This window comes from Terrapene carolina, unplaced genomic scaffold, assembly GCF_002925995.2.
Source record: "Terrapene carolina triunguis isolate 2854851 unplaced genomic scaffold, T_m_triunguis-2.0 Scaffold68, whole genome shotgun sequence".
Lineage (NCBI taxonomy): Eukaryota > Metazoa > Chordata > Testudines > Emydidae > Terrapene > Terrapene triunguis.
The window spans coordinates 63,108,471-63,125,196 of record NW_020664419.1 but is presented as its reverse complement, the minus strand read 5'-3'; the positions used below and the strand labels follow the sequence as shown (position 1 = coordinate 63,125,196).

The window sequence follows — 16,726 nt, the reverse complement described above, 5'->3', positions numbered from 1 at the left end:
CTAAGAGAGAGGTTTATTCCTGTTTTTTGTAACTTTAAAGTTTTGCCTAGAGGGGAATCCTCTGTGTTTTAACTTTTACTACCCTGTAAAATTATCTTCCATCCTGATTTTACAGAGGTGCTTCTTTTACTTTTTCTTTATAATAAAGTTCTGTGCTCACATTGTTTACCTATTGGTTGGTATATTATTCTCCAGCCTCCCCAGGAAAAGGATTGAAGGGACTTGGGGGGATATTTTGGGGAAACAGGAACTCCAAGTGGTCCTTTTCCTGAATCTTTGTCTAACTCACTTGGTGGTGGCAGCATACCGTCCAAGGACAAGGAAGAATTTGTGCCTTGGGGAAGTTTTTAACCTAAGCTGGTAGAAATAAGCTTAGGGGGTCTTTCATGCGGGTCCCCACATCTGTACCCTAGAGTTCAGAGTGGGGAGGGAACCCTGACAGTCTTCAACCCAGCTCCTGGGCTGGAGCAGACAGCAAACAGTCAGGCTCAAGCCCTCTGGATATGACAGTGCAGTAGCGATCTCTGGCCCAGCTCCGTGGCTGGGGCAGATATCAAGCAAATGCAGGGCATCCAGCCTAAGGTGGGTAGGCTGCCACCTTAGGGGTGGGGTTGGCAGCAGGAGGTAGGGGTCCACCCTACTCCACCAGATCCCAGCCCAGGACCTTAACAGTGGTGCAGAATCCCACCACTGAGTCAGCGGGGATCCTACCGAAACACACAAACAGTGGTTTCAGCTTTCAGAGTAGCAGCCGTGTTAGTCTGTATCCGCAAAAAGAACAGGAGTACTTGTGGAACCTTAGAGACTAACAAATTTATTAGAGCATAAGCTTTCGTGGGCTACATCCGAAGAAGTGGGTTGTAGCCCACGAAAGCTTATGCTCTAATAAATTTGTTAGTCTCTAAGGTGCCACAAGTACTCCTGTTCTTTTAGTGGTTTCAGCAACACAACAAGATTAATGTCTGGTTTCCCTGGGCTACTTCCTACCCCTGTCTGTAGGGCTCTGTTGCTCGTGGGTTCTCAGACTCCTCGGGGTGCCTGGCAGCCGGCAGTCCCAGCAGCTCCTTGGGGTACTTAGCAGATGGCAGTTCCTTCCCTCAGGGTCCTCCTCCAGGGGCGGGGTCGGTACAGCTCAGTCTCTGGTGCAGGGGCCAGCAGCAAGGCAGAGGTGGCAAGCTCCTGCTTTGGCTCAACTGAGCTGGAAGCCCCTCCTCTTATACTTCCTGTTCCACACCTTCACTTCTGGCATGAGGGACAGGCCCGGCCTGGCTCTGCCCACCAGAGAGCGGAGAATGGTTCCTCCCTGTCAGTCTCAGAGGGAGGCCACTCCGTCTTGCTACAGGCACTGAAACACCCATCTACCTTTGAACCAATTATCTGGTTCATGCATTTAGAAATTAATCCACAGAGAGTAATGTAAGGCCTCTCCTAGTGCAGAAGTTCCCTCCTCTGTTAGAAGGTATAAGATTTACTAACAAAGCTCACAAAATTAAAACTACTGAGAGGTGGTTTTATATGTGGCCTTTAGCCCTTAGCACCTCTTTGTGGCAAGATGGGAAGCTACACCAGCTGACACCATCCCCCTTATGCCATCACACTCAAGTGTTCGTCTTCCAGCCCTCTGCATAAGTTCTTAATAGTCTCTGTCCCCTTCAAGATAATGGGGAGTTGGAAGTTCCATGGTTCTAGTGGTGGCTAAACAGCCATAGGTCTTCTGGGTTTAGAGCGTTCTTCTTCAAAGTCCTTCTTCAAAGTCCACTTCATTGGGTTCTAGCTCAGGCTCTCTGTTTCGAACAGCCACAACCAATCCTTCTCTGTCCCTGGCCACTCCTTGAGCTACGTCTCCTCCTTTGTAGGCTTCCCAAGCCTCTCACTCTTCTTCTCCCTCTTTGGAGTGTTGCTTCTCAGGCATTTTCTCACCAGTCTGTTGGAGGGATCCTCTTTCTGGAAACTGCCTTTCTCCTCAGGAGTTCCTCCTTTGAGGTCCTTAACCTTTTATCATGCCTAGGTGCTTCCCTGTCTAATTAACTACATCCAGTCAGTTAACTACTCCCAGGTGAACCTGAGCTACCCCATTCTCCCTGGTGGAACCTGTTATAGGTAGGCTGGTCCTTTGACCAGTTTAGAGGGCCAACCAACTCTGCCAGACATCATTAACCAGAGTTCATGGGTCTTTAGATGCCTGAATTAACAGAGTAATGAATCATTTCCCTGATTCCACACACTAAACTACTGATGTATATGGATTCCAATTTATTTTTAGAGGAATAAATATTATTAATACTGTCTTCATTTTAAAATGTTTTTAAAATAGCTTACCTTGGTACATAGTTGCATACAAAATGTGCCGCATCTCTTATTCCCGCAGCTATACGACAAAAAACAACAGCACAGCCCACCTTATGAGAATTATCCCAAACAACCTAGAAGAAATAAGATTTTTTTCTTTTACGAAATAAAGCTTAAACTATGCTCACTGTGAACTATTCTAATAGGCAGGAGAATCTCAGTTCTCATGAGAGTTCTTCGATTTATTTGCTTTGTACAGCCACCAGTTACAGTACCCAGAAAAATAAAAATTACTTACCAGTTACTGGATTTCTTCAGGATGAGCTTCTGCACATTTGCACTTGTCGGATCAAGGAATGTGTACCAGAAGGTTCCAGAATCTTTTACGCAGCAGTGTCAGTTGGTCACTCACTTTCTGTTTCCCCCTCCCCTTATGTAGAGTTCCCACAGTAAAAAGGGGGAAGTGGTCCCAACTACTCCTCAATTCCTTCCACTAATTTTAGGAATTCTTAATCCAAGACTCCAGGAAAGTGGATGAGATGTGTAAATGTACACAAGCTGATCTTAAAAACTCGTTACTGGTAAATAACCATTTCTTCTTCAAATGACCTTTGCACATTCCCACTTATGGGAGTTTAGCGAGTAGTACAACCACTGGGAATGCAAGTTGAGAAGTTCTAGGTGACAAAGACAGCAAAACTGCCAAAACAAGCATCAGCTCTGGATCCCAGGTCAAGAGTATAATAGAAGTGACAGCATCTCTCGCTCTCCTAAATGGAGCCTCAGCTGCCAAAAAGAGCTACCTGATGCATGTATAGAATTTTGCTTAACATCCTTGTACATTTTTATGATGACGACAATGTGAGGGAATGCTATGGAACCTTCTTGAGATCTAGTTGAGTATACTTTGCTATCTCCAAGTAGTTGAACATATGCTAGGTCATAAGAATTGTGATTCATAGTCTGAGTCACCTGGCCAGTCTTTGAGCTGTGATGGACTGATCCCTGATTTCATCCCCCTAATAGTGTAGGGAATTTGTGGCTAGGTTTGTTGTGTAGGGGAATGCCAGGATTGGATGAGGGGTCCCAGGTCCCAACCACACATCTCTGCACAAACACCAACCCTCCCTCTGAGCGGGTCAGAGTTAACCACATTTAACAATAGGACAGCCCTTTTACTTAACCCAGGCAAAGCCAAGAACAGGCCCAGGTCAGTATCTGTAGCAGGGGCTACACAGACTCCTTTGCCCCGATACAGTATACAGCACACTGACACACATCCCGCCAGCTAGACACATACAGACACATACTGACTGTCTGCTCTGCACCAATAAAAATCTCCCATTGCCCCCCAACCTGTTTGTGCACTTTGATGCTGGCATGCATTGTGAGGGTGGGTCTTGCTGCGTGGTCTCAGCAGTCCTGTTGGCTTCAAGCTGTAAGAGTCCTATTTTGCAAGCCCCAGTGCAGCAGCTGGCTGTACTCCAAGCAGCTCCTAGTTCAGGCTCTGCACTCCTGCACTCTGGTGGTGTCTCCGTCTCTGCCCCAGCTCAGAGTTGCTGCTTATGTTCTTTCTTTCTTTCTTTCTAAATCTTCCCAGGCTTGTTCCCTGTCCTGCTTCTCCCCAGCCATCGCCTCACTGTCTCAAACCCTCCCAGGTGGTCTGTAGTTAATTCTGTGGCCTTGTTTTGGAATGGCATTCCCTCCAGCCAATCAGGTCTGTGCAGAGTAGTGGAGAGGAGGGAAGGGGGAGAGAGGAAGGGAAAGGGAGAAGTGGCTCTATCCAGTCCCCCAGGTTGGTTCCAGATGGATAACTTAAGGACCTTTGGACATTCAAGTTATGGTGCCGACCACCCTGGATGTTAATGTAACTTGATGAAATAGAGAGGCTAGTAACCTGAAAGCAACTGAAATCAGACACCTTTTTAGATAGCATTTAGGGTGATGATGCAAATAAGACCACATTTTCCATATAGAATATGGCATATGGAAAGCTATCCACCTTTTGCTTTTGGATCAAAGTAAAGTATTATTTGTGTGTGTGAAGTTCCAAGGACTAGAAGAACCTGCACACTTTCTTGAGGGCCAAAGTCTGGATATAGATTTGGATGTCCTGACAGCTGAGAAAAAATAGTTATGTCAGTCTGGCAATTGGTGAAAACTCTTGGTGCCGTAGAAAGGCCAAAGTGTAGGATACAGCTTTATTGATAGAGGTCTCCTACTACGCAAACCAGAGTACATTCACTGGAACAGACAGATTAAGATAAAAATAGATGTTTTTTGAGGGTGTCTCATCACATGTGCTGCTTTTAGCTCAATGTGATTGATGGGCAGACACCATAGGCAGAAGAAATATTTCTGATTGGAAATAATCAAGAGGTCTATCTCTGGCATCCACAGAAAAGTGACATTGTCTTGAATCAGCTCCCTGAGAGATGACATGACAGGGTAATGCATCCCGAGATGAGGAAGTCATATAGCCAACTCTGCTTTATAGCAGGCAATTCTCACCTGCAGAGGGGTGTGCGGGGGCAAGGAATATACCCTACAGACCAATAAGCCTGGGTAACTTGTCTTTACTCCTAAGTGTGAATCCAAAAGTTCTAGCCTATTGTTTTTTCCCCTTGGCCAATGTCACTACCTAAGTTCAAGTGAGTATAAAAATATTCATCACTTCTCACGGTCCAGAAACAGAATATCTGCCACCTCCAAGATCAGGGGATTCTAAGCTGGGGTACAGAGACCCTCTCAAATGTGAAGCTTGTTTACTCCTCACATCCAAAGAAGGGCTCAGTGAAGACCCAGGATGAAAGTTCTTAGGAGTCTGTAGCACCAAGGCAGGGCTCAGCAACACACGAAAAAACAGCACTGATTGTAGTAGCCAGTACCAGATATTAGGTATTCTGTTCTATTCTATATATTTTCTTGTATCAACCTTATCACTGTAGTGTTTGAACATCTTCCAGTAATGCATCAAGCAACATGGCTAACATCTGTCACATGTACTACATTTCCTCTCTTGTCCTCTCTTCAGGGGGGAAACGGTTTGTGGAGTGGTCAATCCCTTGGAGTTCAAGGATGATTGTCTTCCATAAAATGATAGCTACTTATTACTGGTGGATCTTCAGATGGCTAATGAGACCAATCCGGGATCCATAGATGGGGCAGACATTTCCCAACGGAAGAGGTAGATCTGGATTGTTGAGTTAGGCTGTGGTGCATTCTTTCCTCCTTTCCCATTTCTCCATTTCCTGTTATCTAAGTTGGATCTCAAAATACTGGGATCCTTGCCAAAAGGTCCTTTTCCATTTTGGTCAGTTGAGGGCTTGGGTTTCCCATGAGTTTATGTCAATATTGAACTTCTTCATGTTAACTTTGAGGGTGTCTTTGAAGTGCTTTTTTTGCCCACCCCTCATCTGTTGGCCATGACTCCGTTGTGAGAATCTGCTTAGGGAGTAGATTCTCTGGCATTCAAAGAATGTGACCACCTCTACAGAGTTGGTGGAAGATGATCACAGCTTTAATGCTGGAGGTTTTGGCTTGGGACAAAAAACTGATGTTGGTGCATTGGTCATCCCACTTGATTCAGAAGATCTTGCGGATGCATTGTTGATGGTATTGTCCAAGAACCTTGAGGTGTCTACTGTACGGTGCCAAAACCTTGATCATGTACAAAAGAGCACGGATAACAATGGCCTGGTACATGAGAAGCTTGGTTTGATTCTTGAGGTCACAATTTTCAAAGACTCATTTTCTCAAGAGTCCGAAAACTGCATTGGCGCATTGAAGGCGGTGTCGAATTTTCTCGTCAATGTCAGCTTTCTGTGACAGATAGCTGCCGAGGTAAAAGGGTTCCATGTTCTCCAGGGTCTCCTTATTGATCTGAATTATGGGAGCAGGATCCTTGTGATTCGGAGCCTGTTGGCGGAGTACTTACATTTTCTTGGTGTCGAGTGTGACGCCAAGTTGGTTGTAGGCTTCAGAGGAAATGTCAAATATTTTTTGAAGATCTTCTTCTTACTGAGCACATAGGGCACAGTCGTCCGTATATTGGAGTTCAATGAATGACTCATGACCCTCCACCTTAAACTTGCCAAGAACCAGCATGCAACACTCAACAGTGCATACGATCCAACCTTGATGCTAACGATGAAACCAAAAAAGAATTCTACACCAACCTTGACCAAATTCTCTCCACCATCTGCAAAGAGGACAAGCTCATACTCTTTGGTGATTTTAACACAAAAGTTGGATGTGACTCAGACCTTTGGAATGGCACAATTGGAAATAAAGGAGTGGGCAAGACCAATTCCAACAGAATTCTTCTCCTGACCATATGCACAGAACATGACCTAATTTTCACAAACACCATATTCTGCCAAAGTAACAAGTACAAGATATTGTGGGAACACCCGCGATCTAAGCATTGGCATCTGATTGACTATGGCATTGTCTGTGCTTGTAACTGTGACGACTTTACATCAAGAAAGTGCTGACTTGTGCCAACAATTGTTGTACAGACCATCACTTTATCCGCTCCATTATTTCCATCAAACTCGCATTGAAACAAAAAATGCGGAAGAAATCAGCCAGACAGAAGATCAATGTCAAGAGTCCCAAGGACCCAATTATACATGACCTTTTTCCAGCAGTGCCTCACCAAGAAACTGATGAATATCAAAACCGAGATGGAGAACCCCAAAGATCACTGGAAAGTGCTCAAATTGGCTGTCCATGTTGTGTGTGAGGGAACACTGGACTTCTCAAACAGGAAGCACAAAGGCCAGTTTGACAAGAACAATTAGGAAATCCAAGACCTGATCAAATATAAGTACAAGGCCATCTGTGCTTGGCAGAATTACATCAATTCCAACCAGAAGCAATACGTCCACCATCAACTGAAAGCTGAGGTTTAAAGGAAGTGAAGAACAGGTGGTGGGAGAACAATGCGAAGGAGATCCAACAACTCACCAACACCCATGACATGAGTGGATTCTTCAATGCCAACAAAGCCCTCTACAGACCCTAACCCCCTCTCAGATCCAGGGATGGAGCCAACCTCCTTAGGACAATGAATCAATCAGTGCATGATGGAAGGAATACTTCGAAGACCTCCTGAATCATGACTCCAATGCTGACGAAAGCATCATTGACTTAATCCCTTAATATCCTATCAAGGATGACCTCAGAACCCCACCAATATTCGTTGAGGTAAAAAAAAGCCATCAAACAGATGAAGAACAATAAGGCATCTGGACCTGATGGAAGAAGGAGCAGAAAAATGGCTCACCAGCTTTACATTTTAATCCTCAAGATTTGGAATTCAGAACAAATCCCAGCTGATTTTAGGAATGTTATGATAATGACCATCTTCAAGAAAGGAGATAAATCAGATTGTGCAAACTATCCAGGAATCGCCCCGTTGTTCATTTCCGGAAAGATTTTTGCCAGAATTCTTTTCAACCAGCTGCTCCCCTTAGCAGAGGAAATCCTCCCAAGATCATAATGTGGATTCAGACCACACTGAGGTACCACTGACATGATCTTCACTGCCTGCCAACTTCAGGAAAAGTGCCGTGAGCAACATCAACCTCTGTACATGGTTTTCATCAACTTCAAGAAAGCATTTGACTCCATCAATCATGAGGCTATGTAGAGAATTCTCCTTAAATTTGGATGCCCACCAAAATTTGTTGCCATCCTCCAACTCCTCCATGACAACATGTCTGTGATGGTCGTCAACAATGGATACAAAACGGACCCCTTCCTAGTCAAGACAGGAGTAAAACAAGACTATGTCATCGCTCCAACCCCTCTTTCTTCCTTGCTGTCATCCTCCTTGTCATCGCTGACAAGCTCCCTTCTGTACTTCACATCTAATACAGAATGGACGGCAAGCTCGTCAACCTCAATCTCCGCCGATCCAAGACAAAGATTATCACTAAATCAGTCACTAAACTCCAGTATTGTGGAGCGGAGTTTTTTGGTAAGTGTGTTTTTTCTTTTAAATAAATATGTACATACTGATATATATATATATATATATATATATATATGCAAGGTTAAAGAAATGCACCTTGATTCCTTGACCAGCTTCTGAGAAAGCTCTGTGTCCTTGTGATGAGGCTTACAGCCCCCACACTAAGGTTAAAAGAAGTGGTGGAGCAGTATTGGACTAAGAAGGCCCTGCCCCCAGCAGCTGCCAGGTATGCTTCCTGTGGAGGACCTGCTTAAAAGGAAGCTCTGGCAGTCAAGTGCAGGGGGAGAGTGGATGAGAGACTGGCTGCAAGAAGACAGACGCTGTAGCAGCTGAGACAGAGTGAACTACGGGGGAAAGACCACGATTGTGAGTAAGATTTGACTGGGATACGGGGGACCTGACCCCTTTTCCCCCTGCTGTTCTAGGATAAAACCCAAGTTGTGGTCTGACCCAGGAGAGTTAGGATGAAAGTCAGATCACTGAGAAACCCCAACACAGACCTCCAAGTCCATCCAGATATGGAGCCATGATACTGAGCAGCTCTTTGCAAAGCTTGAACATAAGCACCAGACTCTGTCAACCCACTCAGGTCCACAGATTTCAGTACCATTTGTGGTACATACAGTCAATGGAACCAAGGCCTCTTGTAACGACCAGAGCGTGGGTGGTCTGATCTAGTGGTCAGAGCAGGAGTTGGGAGTCAGGAGTCAGGCCAGGTCAGATACCAGAAGGACAGAGTTCAAGGCAAGCCAAAGGGCAAAACTGAGAGCCAGGTGTCAGGAGGCAGGCAGGATCAGGTTACCAGGAGATCAGTGGCAAGTAGCAAGAACAGGTATTGCAGTGGAAGCAGTCCTAAGCAGGGAGATTCTAGTTGCAAGGACAACTTCCTGTTCCTGAGCTGGATTTATATAGAAGCTGTGAACCAATCAGGTCCCTCAGCGTTCTGCCAATTAGATTCCAGGACTGTAAACCTCTGTTGGGGTTCAGCTTCAATTCTGGAAACTGTTAGTAGGTCACTGGACGGCAGGCTGGAACGTACAAGCTCCTAAGAGCCCGGTGGTCTCTGATGACATCACCACCTCCCCAAGTGACACTCTCAGGGTGATGTGAAACCAGGCTTTTCAGGATGATTCCTGTGGAACACCCACACAGGTGTGGTAGCATGTACATTTTCTACAGACTCTGAAGTGTGCTCCTCAGGACCGCACCCCTCCCAGTCAACAAGATACCAGAGTCTGACATGTTTACGTTTAGAGTCCAGGATCTCATTAAATAAATAATTCTTGTGGCCCTGTACCTGTACTGATGGATGAGGCGGCTGGGTCCTGTGAGGGAAAGGGTTTCTGTGTAGGGTTTCAAAAGTGATATGTGAATCACCAGATTAATCTTCAGAGAGCAGGGCACCTGGAGTTCAAAAGTGAATGGATTAACCTGTTGCAGGATCTTAAAAGGACAATGGAACCAAAGTAAGCACTGAGGATATTGAGTGTGATCTGGCAATTAGATGATCTGGCACCCTTGGCAATTAGAAGAAACAGGCAGTTGGGACTAACTCCCCTCAGAACTCTACATGAGGGAAGGGAAGTGGCCCCCACTGACACTTCTCTGTAAAAGATTCTGGAAGCTCACAATAGAGCTGCCTTGGTCCCATAAGTGCAGAAGTCACTTGATGAACTGTCAGTCACTCTGGTGTCTGTTAATAGGTTTCACTGCATGATCAACATATAAGCATAACTCACAATCTGGTGTTTCATAATTAAAATAAAGGATGAAGTCTTTTTTTAAATATCCACTTCTATTGGCTGTTAGCTAACAATTTGAGCCTGACAAAATTAACTACTGCTTCAGAGAGGTAAAATGTGACTACATTTGCAATACTGGAACACAATTCTGTTTCAAAGTTCATGTGGATTCACAATCATTTAAAATTTTAATAAAGCTTATTTACCTTTTCGATACAAATAAAACAGAGTTATATTTCTGTCAAATAACAAGTTATCTCTTTTCTTACCCCCTGTGATGGGGCGTCTGCCCCACACGGGCCTGTAAGGAGTTAATAGAGCCCTAGGGAGGCTGAGAGAAAAGCAGCCAATAGGAGAGGGGCTGCGAGGAGCAGCCAATCAGGGCTTGGCAGGCACATATAAGAAGACTGCAGGGCAGAGCGGATTCAGTAGCTGCCTGGAGCTCAAGGAGGGAAAATCAGGCTCCTAGTCAGGCAGAAAGAAGCTAGCACCCTAGACAAAGCAGTGCTGCTAGCAGGGACCAGGAGAGCTAGAGAGAGCTTCTGGCTGGCAGCTGGGCTTTGCAGGCTGAGGCCCTGAGGCAAGGGCAAAGAGGGTGCTGGGGCCACAGGAAAATGGTCTAGGTAAAGGTACTGATGAGTTGGAGGGGATGCAGCACGTGGCTGCCATCTAAAGGGTCCCTGTGCCGGGACACGGAGTAATGGGTGGGCCCAGGTCCCCATACCCTCCCCCGTTGCAACTGGGGAAGTGCTGGGACAGTTGGATTGCAGTACTGGCCCCTGAAAGGGAGGAGCATAGAGCATAATACAGCCAGAGGGCTGTGTCATGAAGAAGATGCCGCTATCCTTGGAGTGACGTGGGTCTGGGAGCAGAAGTGATGGTGGACATGGCACCACCGGTAGTGGGCATACCGACCTACGGAGCTAATCCCAAGATGGACAGCAGGAGTCATCAGCATGGTGAGTGGAGCCCTGTCACACTCCCCATTTTCCCATACAGAATTTTCTTTATTTCTCATAAGTTTGAAAAACTTAGAAAAGAGGAGCGAGGTGCTTTGGCTAGATTGAACGCCAAGTTAGAGAAGATTTCTGTTTACAAAAGTTAACATAATTGCAGTATTAGCTAGGAAGTTTTTCACAGTTGTTGTGTAACCCAGGGTGATGGTTTTCAAACTGTATCTTAAGAGTTAGCAGACAGTATGATGATGGGGGCTGTACAAGTATCTAAATGGAACACTGAAAGAAAGTGGGGTATGGGTCACTCATTATAACAGCTATTTTCCACTAACTGGTAATTATTTATTGTCTCCACCAATTCTTATTTTTAGGATTATGCTTTGAGCTGTGTAAACTGTTTTAGCAATTAAAATTGTTACCTGAGTATAATGACCACATGTTTTAGTACACTTGTTAGTCTGAAGATTGTAGTGCTGGACTTCATCGGTCCATAATTTGATGGCTTCAGGGACACCAAATAACCCGTAATGTCCAGTCCAGATATTTTCTCCAACATGCCCATAATGAGGATGGGACATAAATTTTTCCGTTAAATATGGACTATGTTTAAAAAGGCATTTTTTTGCCCATGCCCTGGCAGTCCGTGCTAAAGCTGCATCCCAAGTCTGCAAAACAGTAAAGTTGAAGAAGCTATGCATAGAGTTAAGGCATTTGTATCCATCAGACAAATTAAAGTAGAAAATGAATAGCTATATATTGAATTTGACTAAAATTGTCTGTAAATTCTGTAAAACTATACAATTCAAATATTTTGTTCCCCTTCTGTCATCCAGTCAAGCACTCCAAAATCCTGTCTTTAAACTTGAGGATAGCTGTATAGAAATGTAAACTGACTTACTCATCGGCAGCCCAGCCCCGTTCATTCCCCTGCGGGACCCGAGTGGGACGGGGGGGCTGGGGCCTGCTGCCCCCACTCCGGCGACGCCGCGGGATAGCACCAGCTGGGCAGCAGCCCAGACGCGACTGGCCAGGGGCTGGGCGCAGCGTGCGCACTGCTGGGTCCCTGCAGCAGGCCCGGGCTCGGGGGGTTCGGGGGCGCCAGAGTCGCAGCTGCCGAGCTTGGCCATTGGCCGCTTCCTCCCCCCGTGGCAGTGGGAGCTGCAGCAGTGGGGCTGGGGGGGGGGGCACGAGCACTTCCGGGCTTCGGAGTATTTGCTTGTTTGTCCAGTGTCCCGACCGCACATCGGTCGGGACGCAGGACAAACAAGGAAATATCGGGACAGTCCCGATAAAATCGGGATGTCTGGTCACCCTACCTGTGAGCCTGAGCTGGCTGGCACGGGCCAGCCACAAGTGTCAGTTGCTAAGTAGACATATCCAGAGTGTGTCAGCTAAATACAAAGAAGAACAGATTGTTGTAAGAGACCATTCAAAGTGAAGTGGGCAGTTAACACTTCTGCAGATGTAGAACAAAAGACAGTTGTTGTGTTATAGAATGAATCACCTTCTATGACTCATTGCAACATTTTCTTTTTTTATCTTGTGTTGCTGTAGAAACCTTAGGTCTGGTCTATATGCAGCTTATGTTGACCTAGTTGTGCATGTCTCTACACTTAAATTTAGCTCCCACCAACAGAAGAGCGCCATTACGCCGACCAGTAGCGTAGCTAGTGGGGTGCAGGGGAAGCAGCCGCTTCCCCCGCCTTTCCGAAAGCGGCCGGAGGAGCGGGGGGGAAGCGCGGCATGCGGCCTGCAGCATGGCCCGGCAGTGGCGGCCGGAGGAGCGAGGGGGGGCGCAGGCTGGCGGCCCGCAGCGTGGCCGGCAGCCATGGGGGGGCAGCAGGCACGGCCGGAGGAGCGGGGCGGGCACGGCCAGAGGAGCGGGGGGCGCGCGGCCGGAGGAGCAAGGGGGAGGCCCACGGAGGTGGCACAGCAGGGCCGGAGGAGCCATGGGGGGGAGCGGCGGGGCGGCCGGAGGAGGAGCCAAGGGGGGGAGCCTTTTTTATATTTGCTCCCCCTCGTCTTAGAAGCTGGCTACGCCACTGACGCCGACTTAATAATGCCACGTTCCCAAGTGATATAGAGCCATGTACTTAGGTCAATGCAGTGTAAGTGTAGATACTGCATTACTTAAGTCGACCATTAGTGTCCTCCAGCAGCTGTTCCACAATGCCCAGTGCTGACTGCTCTGGTCACCACTGTGAACTCCACTGCCAAAGGTCACAGAGACTGGAAGCTCCCTCCCCCCCTTTAAAGCCCTGTTAATTTTTGAAATTCCTTTTCCTGATTGCCTGGCTTGGTGAGCACACCTAGCAGCTCTCCACTGTTGAATTCAACTGCCCAGCTGACCATGCCAGCTACATGCTCCAGATGCACAGACAGGAGGTATTGGATCTCCAGCCATAGAATGGTAGATATCTATGAGCATATTGCTTGGGGATTCAGGACAGGGGCTACAACAGGGACCAGCAATGCTGCATGAAAGCCAAGGAACTTTGGTAGGCATACCAGAAGGCTAGGGAGGCCAACAATCAGACTGCAAACCTGCCTGCTTTTACAAAGAGATGCATGCCCTACTTGGCAGAGACCCCACCACCGCCCCAACAGCACTGATACCTCCAAAGAGCCCGAGTCACAGGCCCCTGCCGTGAACAGGAAGGAGGAGGTGTATGGAAGACAGGCAACCAGGGGAACCAGATGCAGTGAGCCAGGATCTGTTTTTGACTCCCCTGCAGTCCAGCCAGTCCCACCAGGCAAGCATGGGTGGGTCCAATGCAGGGGAAGGAACCTTCTGTAAGTGTGTGTAAACCCCCACCCCTTTCTTCCCTGGGTTACTTGGTAACAGGCAACACTCACCTGTGTGCCTGGGCGCCTGATGTTGTTGACATTAAAAGAGATCCTGAGTATCCCAGTGGTGGCAAGTTGCACAGTGAGATACCTACCCATGATGCACCACACTCTACATCAACACTAGCACTCCTGGTGAGTATGCACACGGCCGACAGAAGGAGCCAAGTATGCATACGCATAAGCAATGTACTAAGTGCAGCATGAGTGTAGACATGGCCTTAGTTTTCAAGATCACTTAATAATCACTGCATAAAATTTTAAAAATGCATTTTTATCTTTAAGTAAGAAGTGACTGAAATCGTTTACATTACTTTACATACATAACTGGTGTTTTTTTTTTTTTTGGTTGTTTTTTTTGTCAAATAGTTTATTTGGGAGTTTTAGTGTTTACATATCAATCAAGCAAATGTCAAATTGTATAAATACCATAGTTTCAGTTCTGTGTGTATTACTTCTTAAAAAACACATTTTCTGAAACAGAGCCTATGGAAACAGGTAAATACACATAAAATCGTCCAGCCAGTGGCACATTATCACATGGGCCAACGGGCCCTGTGCCCGGGGGCCCCGGCCAATTTGGGGGCCCTGCAGGAGCACCAGAACCAGGCCCTTGCTCCTCCTCTCTAACTGGTGCCCCACTGCCCTGTTCCTCTTCTTCCCCCTGAAACTTCACCCTGTGGCCAGGCTGGAAGATGGAGCCTGTGGTAGGGTAAGCATATTCGCCCCTTGTGTGGAGCCGCTCACCCAAGCCCTGCGCAGAGCTGGCCGAGGGGCTGCCCTTCCCCCACGTGATGTAGAGCTGTCCTGAGGGGCCCCGCCATGTGGCACACAGCTGACCTGAGGCAGCTGCCATTTCCCCATGCGGCATGGCGCTAGCCCAAACCCCTTTCCCCTGCCCCTATGTGGAGCTGGCCTGAGCCACCCGCCCAAGCCACCCTCCTCCCTTGCACAGGGCTGGCCCAAGCCTCTTTTTGGCAAAACTGGGCATTTGTCCCGTTTGCTTTTGCCAACTGATTACCGCTTTTGCCAAAGAAGTTGGGACATCTGGGGCCAAAACGGGATGTATGGTCACCCCAGGCCAGGGGTCCCCTAACTTTTTTGCTTGTGCCCCCTCTTACCAGTCCACACCCTGCCCCTAGGATCCGGGGGCCATGGTCAGGGCCAGGAGTGGGGCCACGCCTGGGAGTTGGTCTGGGGAGGAGCAGGGGCGGAGCAGGGTGGGGGCTTTGGGGAAGGGGCGGAGTGGGGGCGGGGCTGGGGCACAGCAGGGGTTGGAAGAGGCAGAGCTGGGGCTGGGGCAATGAGAAAGAGGCGGGGCAGGGGCTGGAGCAGCACACCGCTGCGCAGAGCACCAGGAAATTTGGTGCCTCTAATTTCCTGGTGCCCTATGCAGCTGCGTACTTTGCATATGGGTAGGGACGGCCCTGCTTACAGGGAACTTAGCCCGTTTTCCATGAGTTTTTAAAGATCCCAAGCCATTAGCAGTTATATCTACTCAGTCAGCTCCTTCAGTATTCTAGGATGTATTTCATCAAGCCCTGCTGACTAGACATCTAACTTGTCTAAATAATCTTAATCTTTAACTTGTTCTTTCCCTATTTTAGCCTGAGATGCTACCTCGTTTTCACTGGCGTTCACTATGTTAGACATCCAATCATTACTAAATTTTTTGCTTAAATCTGACATTTCCACATTTTTTGTTATTGTCTTTCCCCCCTCACAGAACACAGGTCCTACCCTGTCCTTGGTCTTCTGATTGAATGTATTTGTAGAATGTTTTCTAGCTAGTTTAATCTTGTTTTGTGCTTTGGCCTTTCTAATTTTGTCCCTACATGCTTGTGTTGTTTGTTTACATTCATCATTTGTCATTTGACCTAGTGTTAACTGGCCACTTCACTTTGAATAGTCCCTTGAAATTTGTGTTAACTACTTATGCTAAATAATCTGTTCCACCTTGTATTTACCTGTGATGCTGGGAGTACCTTTCCCAGACCTGAAGAAGAAGCTCTGTGTAAGCTCCCCGAGAAAGCTTGTCTCTCTCACCAGAAGTTGGTCCAATAAAAGATATTATCTCACCCACCTTGTCTCTCTAATATGCTGGGAGCAACATGGCTACAGTAACAATGCACACTTTGATCCCTAAACATTTGTCACCAGTCAAGGGGTGTGTGGGTGTGTGGGTGTGTGTGTGGCACCTCCCAGTCCCAGGGGTAGCTTGAATTTCCCTCTTTTAAGATCTCTTATCAAGTTTCCTTGGCTGCCATTAAATAAGATATTTAAATAATTAAATATAACTATAAATTAATCACTCCCTCACACTCAACCCTGATGAATGCAATGTGTAGGACTGATCCTGAGGTGAGGCTGCAGCTTCCACTGCAGTAAAGGAGAATTGCAACGGCCTGGCCCCTTTTCCATATCCCCTTCCAAACAAGAAAGGTCCTTTGTACACTGCAAATCCACCAGGGCTGGGGGGAACCCAGTTAGAACCGGGTAGCCCCTGGTACGGCGTGGTTTACTCTTGCAGTGAGAGGGTTGAATAGTGTTCCTGAACTGGGCAGCAACTCTTCAAAGCTCAAGGCTGAAGCTTTATGTAGTGGAAAGGTTAAAACACGCTTTGGTCCTGTCCACAGCATCAGTTGATCTGTATTTAATGGTAGGGTAAATGGCTCCCCGCCTGCTGGATTTACATTGTAGCTGAGGCCTTTTTGTTAGGGTTACCATACGTCCGGATTTTCCCGGACATGTCCGGCTTTTTGGGACTCAAATCCCCGTCCGGGGGGAAATCCCAAAAAGTCGAACATGTCCGGGAAAATCCGGCGCCGCTGGGCCGGGGGCCGGCGGTGCTGGGGGGCCGGGGGTGCTGGGGGGCCGGTGCGCCGGCGGTGCTGGGGGGCCGGTGCGCCGGC

At 47.3% G+C, this 16,726-nt stretch overlaps 2 protein-coding genes across 2 annotated transcripts in view; one reads left to right on the top strand and one right to left on the bottom strand.

Annotated features, from left to right (window-relative positions):
• Positions 1 to 13,990, bottom strand: part of LOC112115165 (GLIPR1-like protein 2) — a 44,563-nt gene extending 30,573 nt beyond the window's left edge. Inside the window, exons 1-3 of the mRNA XM_026648944.2 lie at positions 13,910 to 13,990; positions 11,387 to 11,632; positions 2,320 to 2,423 (exon numbers count right to left, since the gene is read on the bottom strand). Of these exons, the coding sequence (XP_026504729.1) occupies positions 2,320 to 2,423; positions 11,387 to 11,632; positions 13,910 to 13,990 (431 nt within the window). The remainder of the gene's footprint in view (positions 1 to 2,319; positions 2,424 to 11,386; positions 11,633 to 13,909) is intronic.
• A 312-nt stretch (positions 13,991 to 14,302) lies between these two features.
• Positions 14,303 to 16,726, top strand: part of CCDC107 (coiled-coil domain containing 107) — a 24,598-nt gene continuing 22,174 nt past the window's right edge. The window contains exon 1 of the mRNA XM_024212169.3: positions 14,303 to 14,312. Within this exon, the coding sequence (XP_024067937.2) occupies positions 14,303 to 14,312 (10 nt within the window). The remainder of the gene's footprint in view (positions 14,313 to 16,726) is intronic.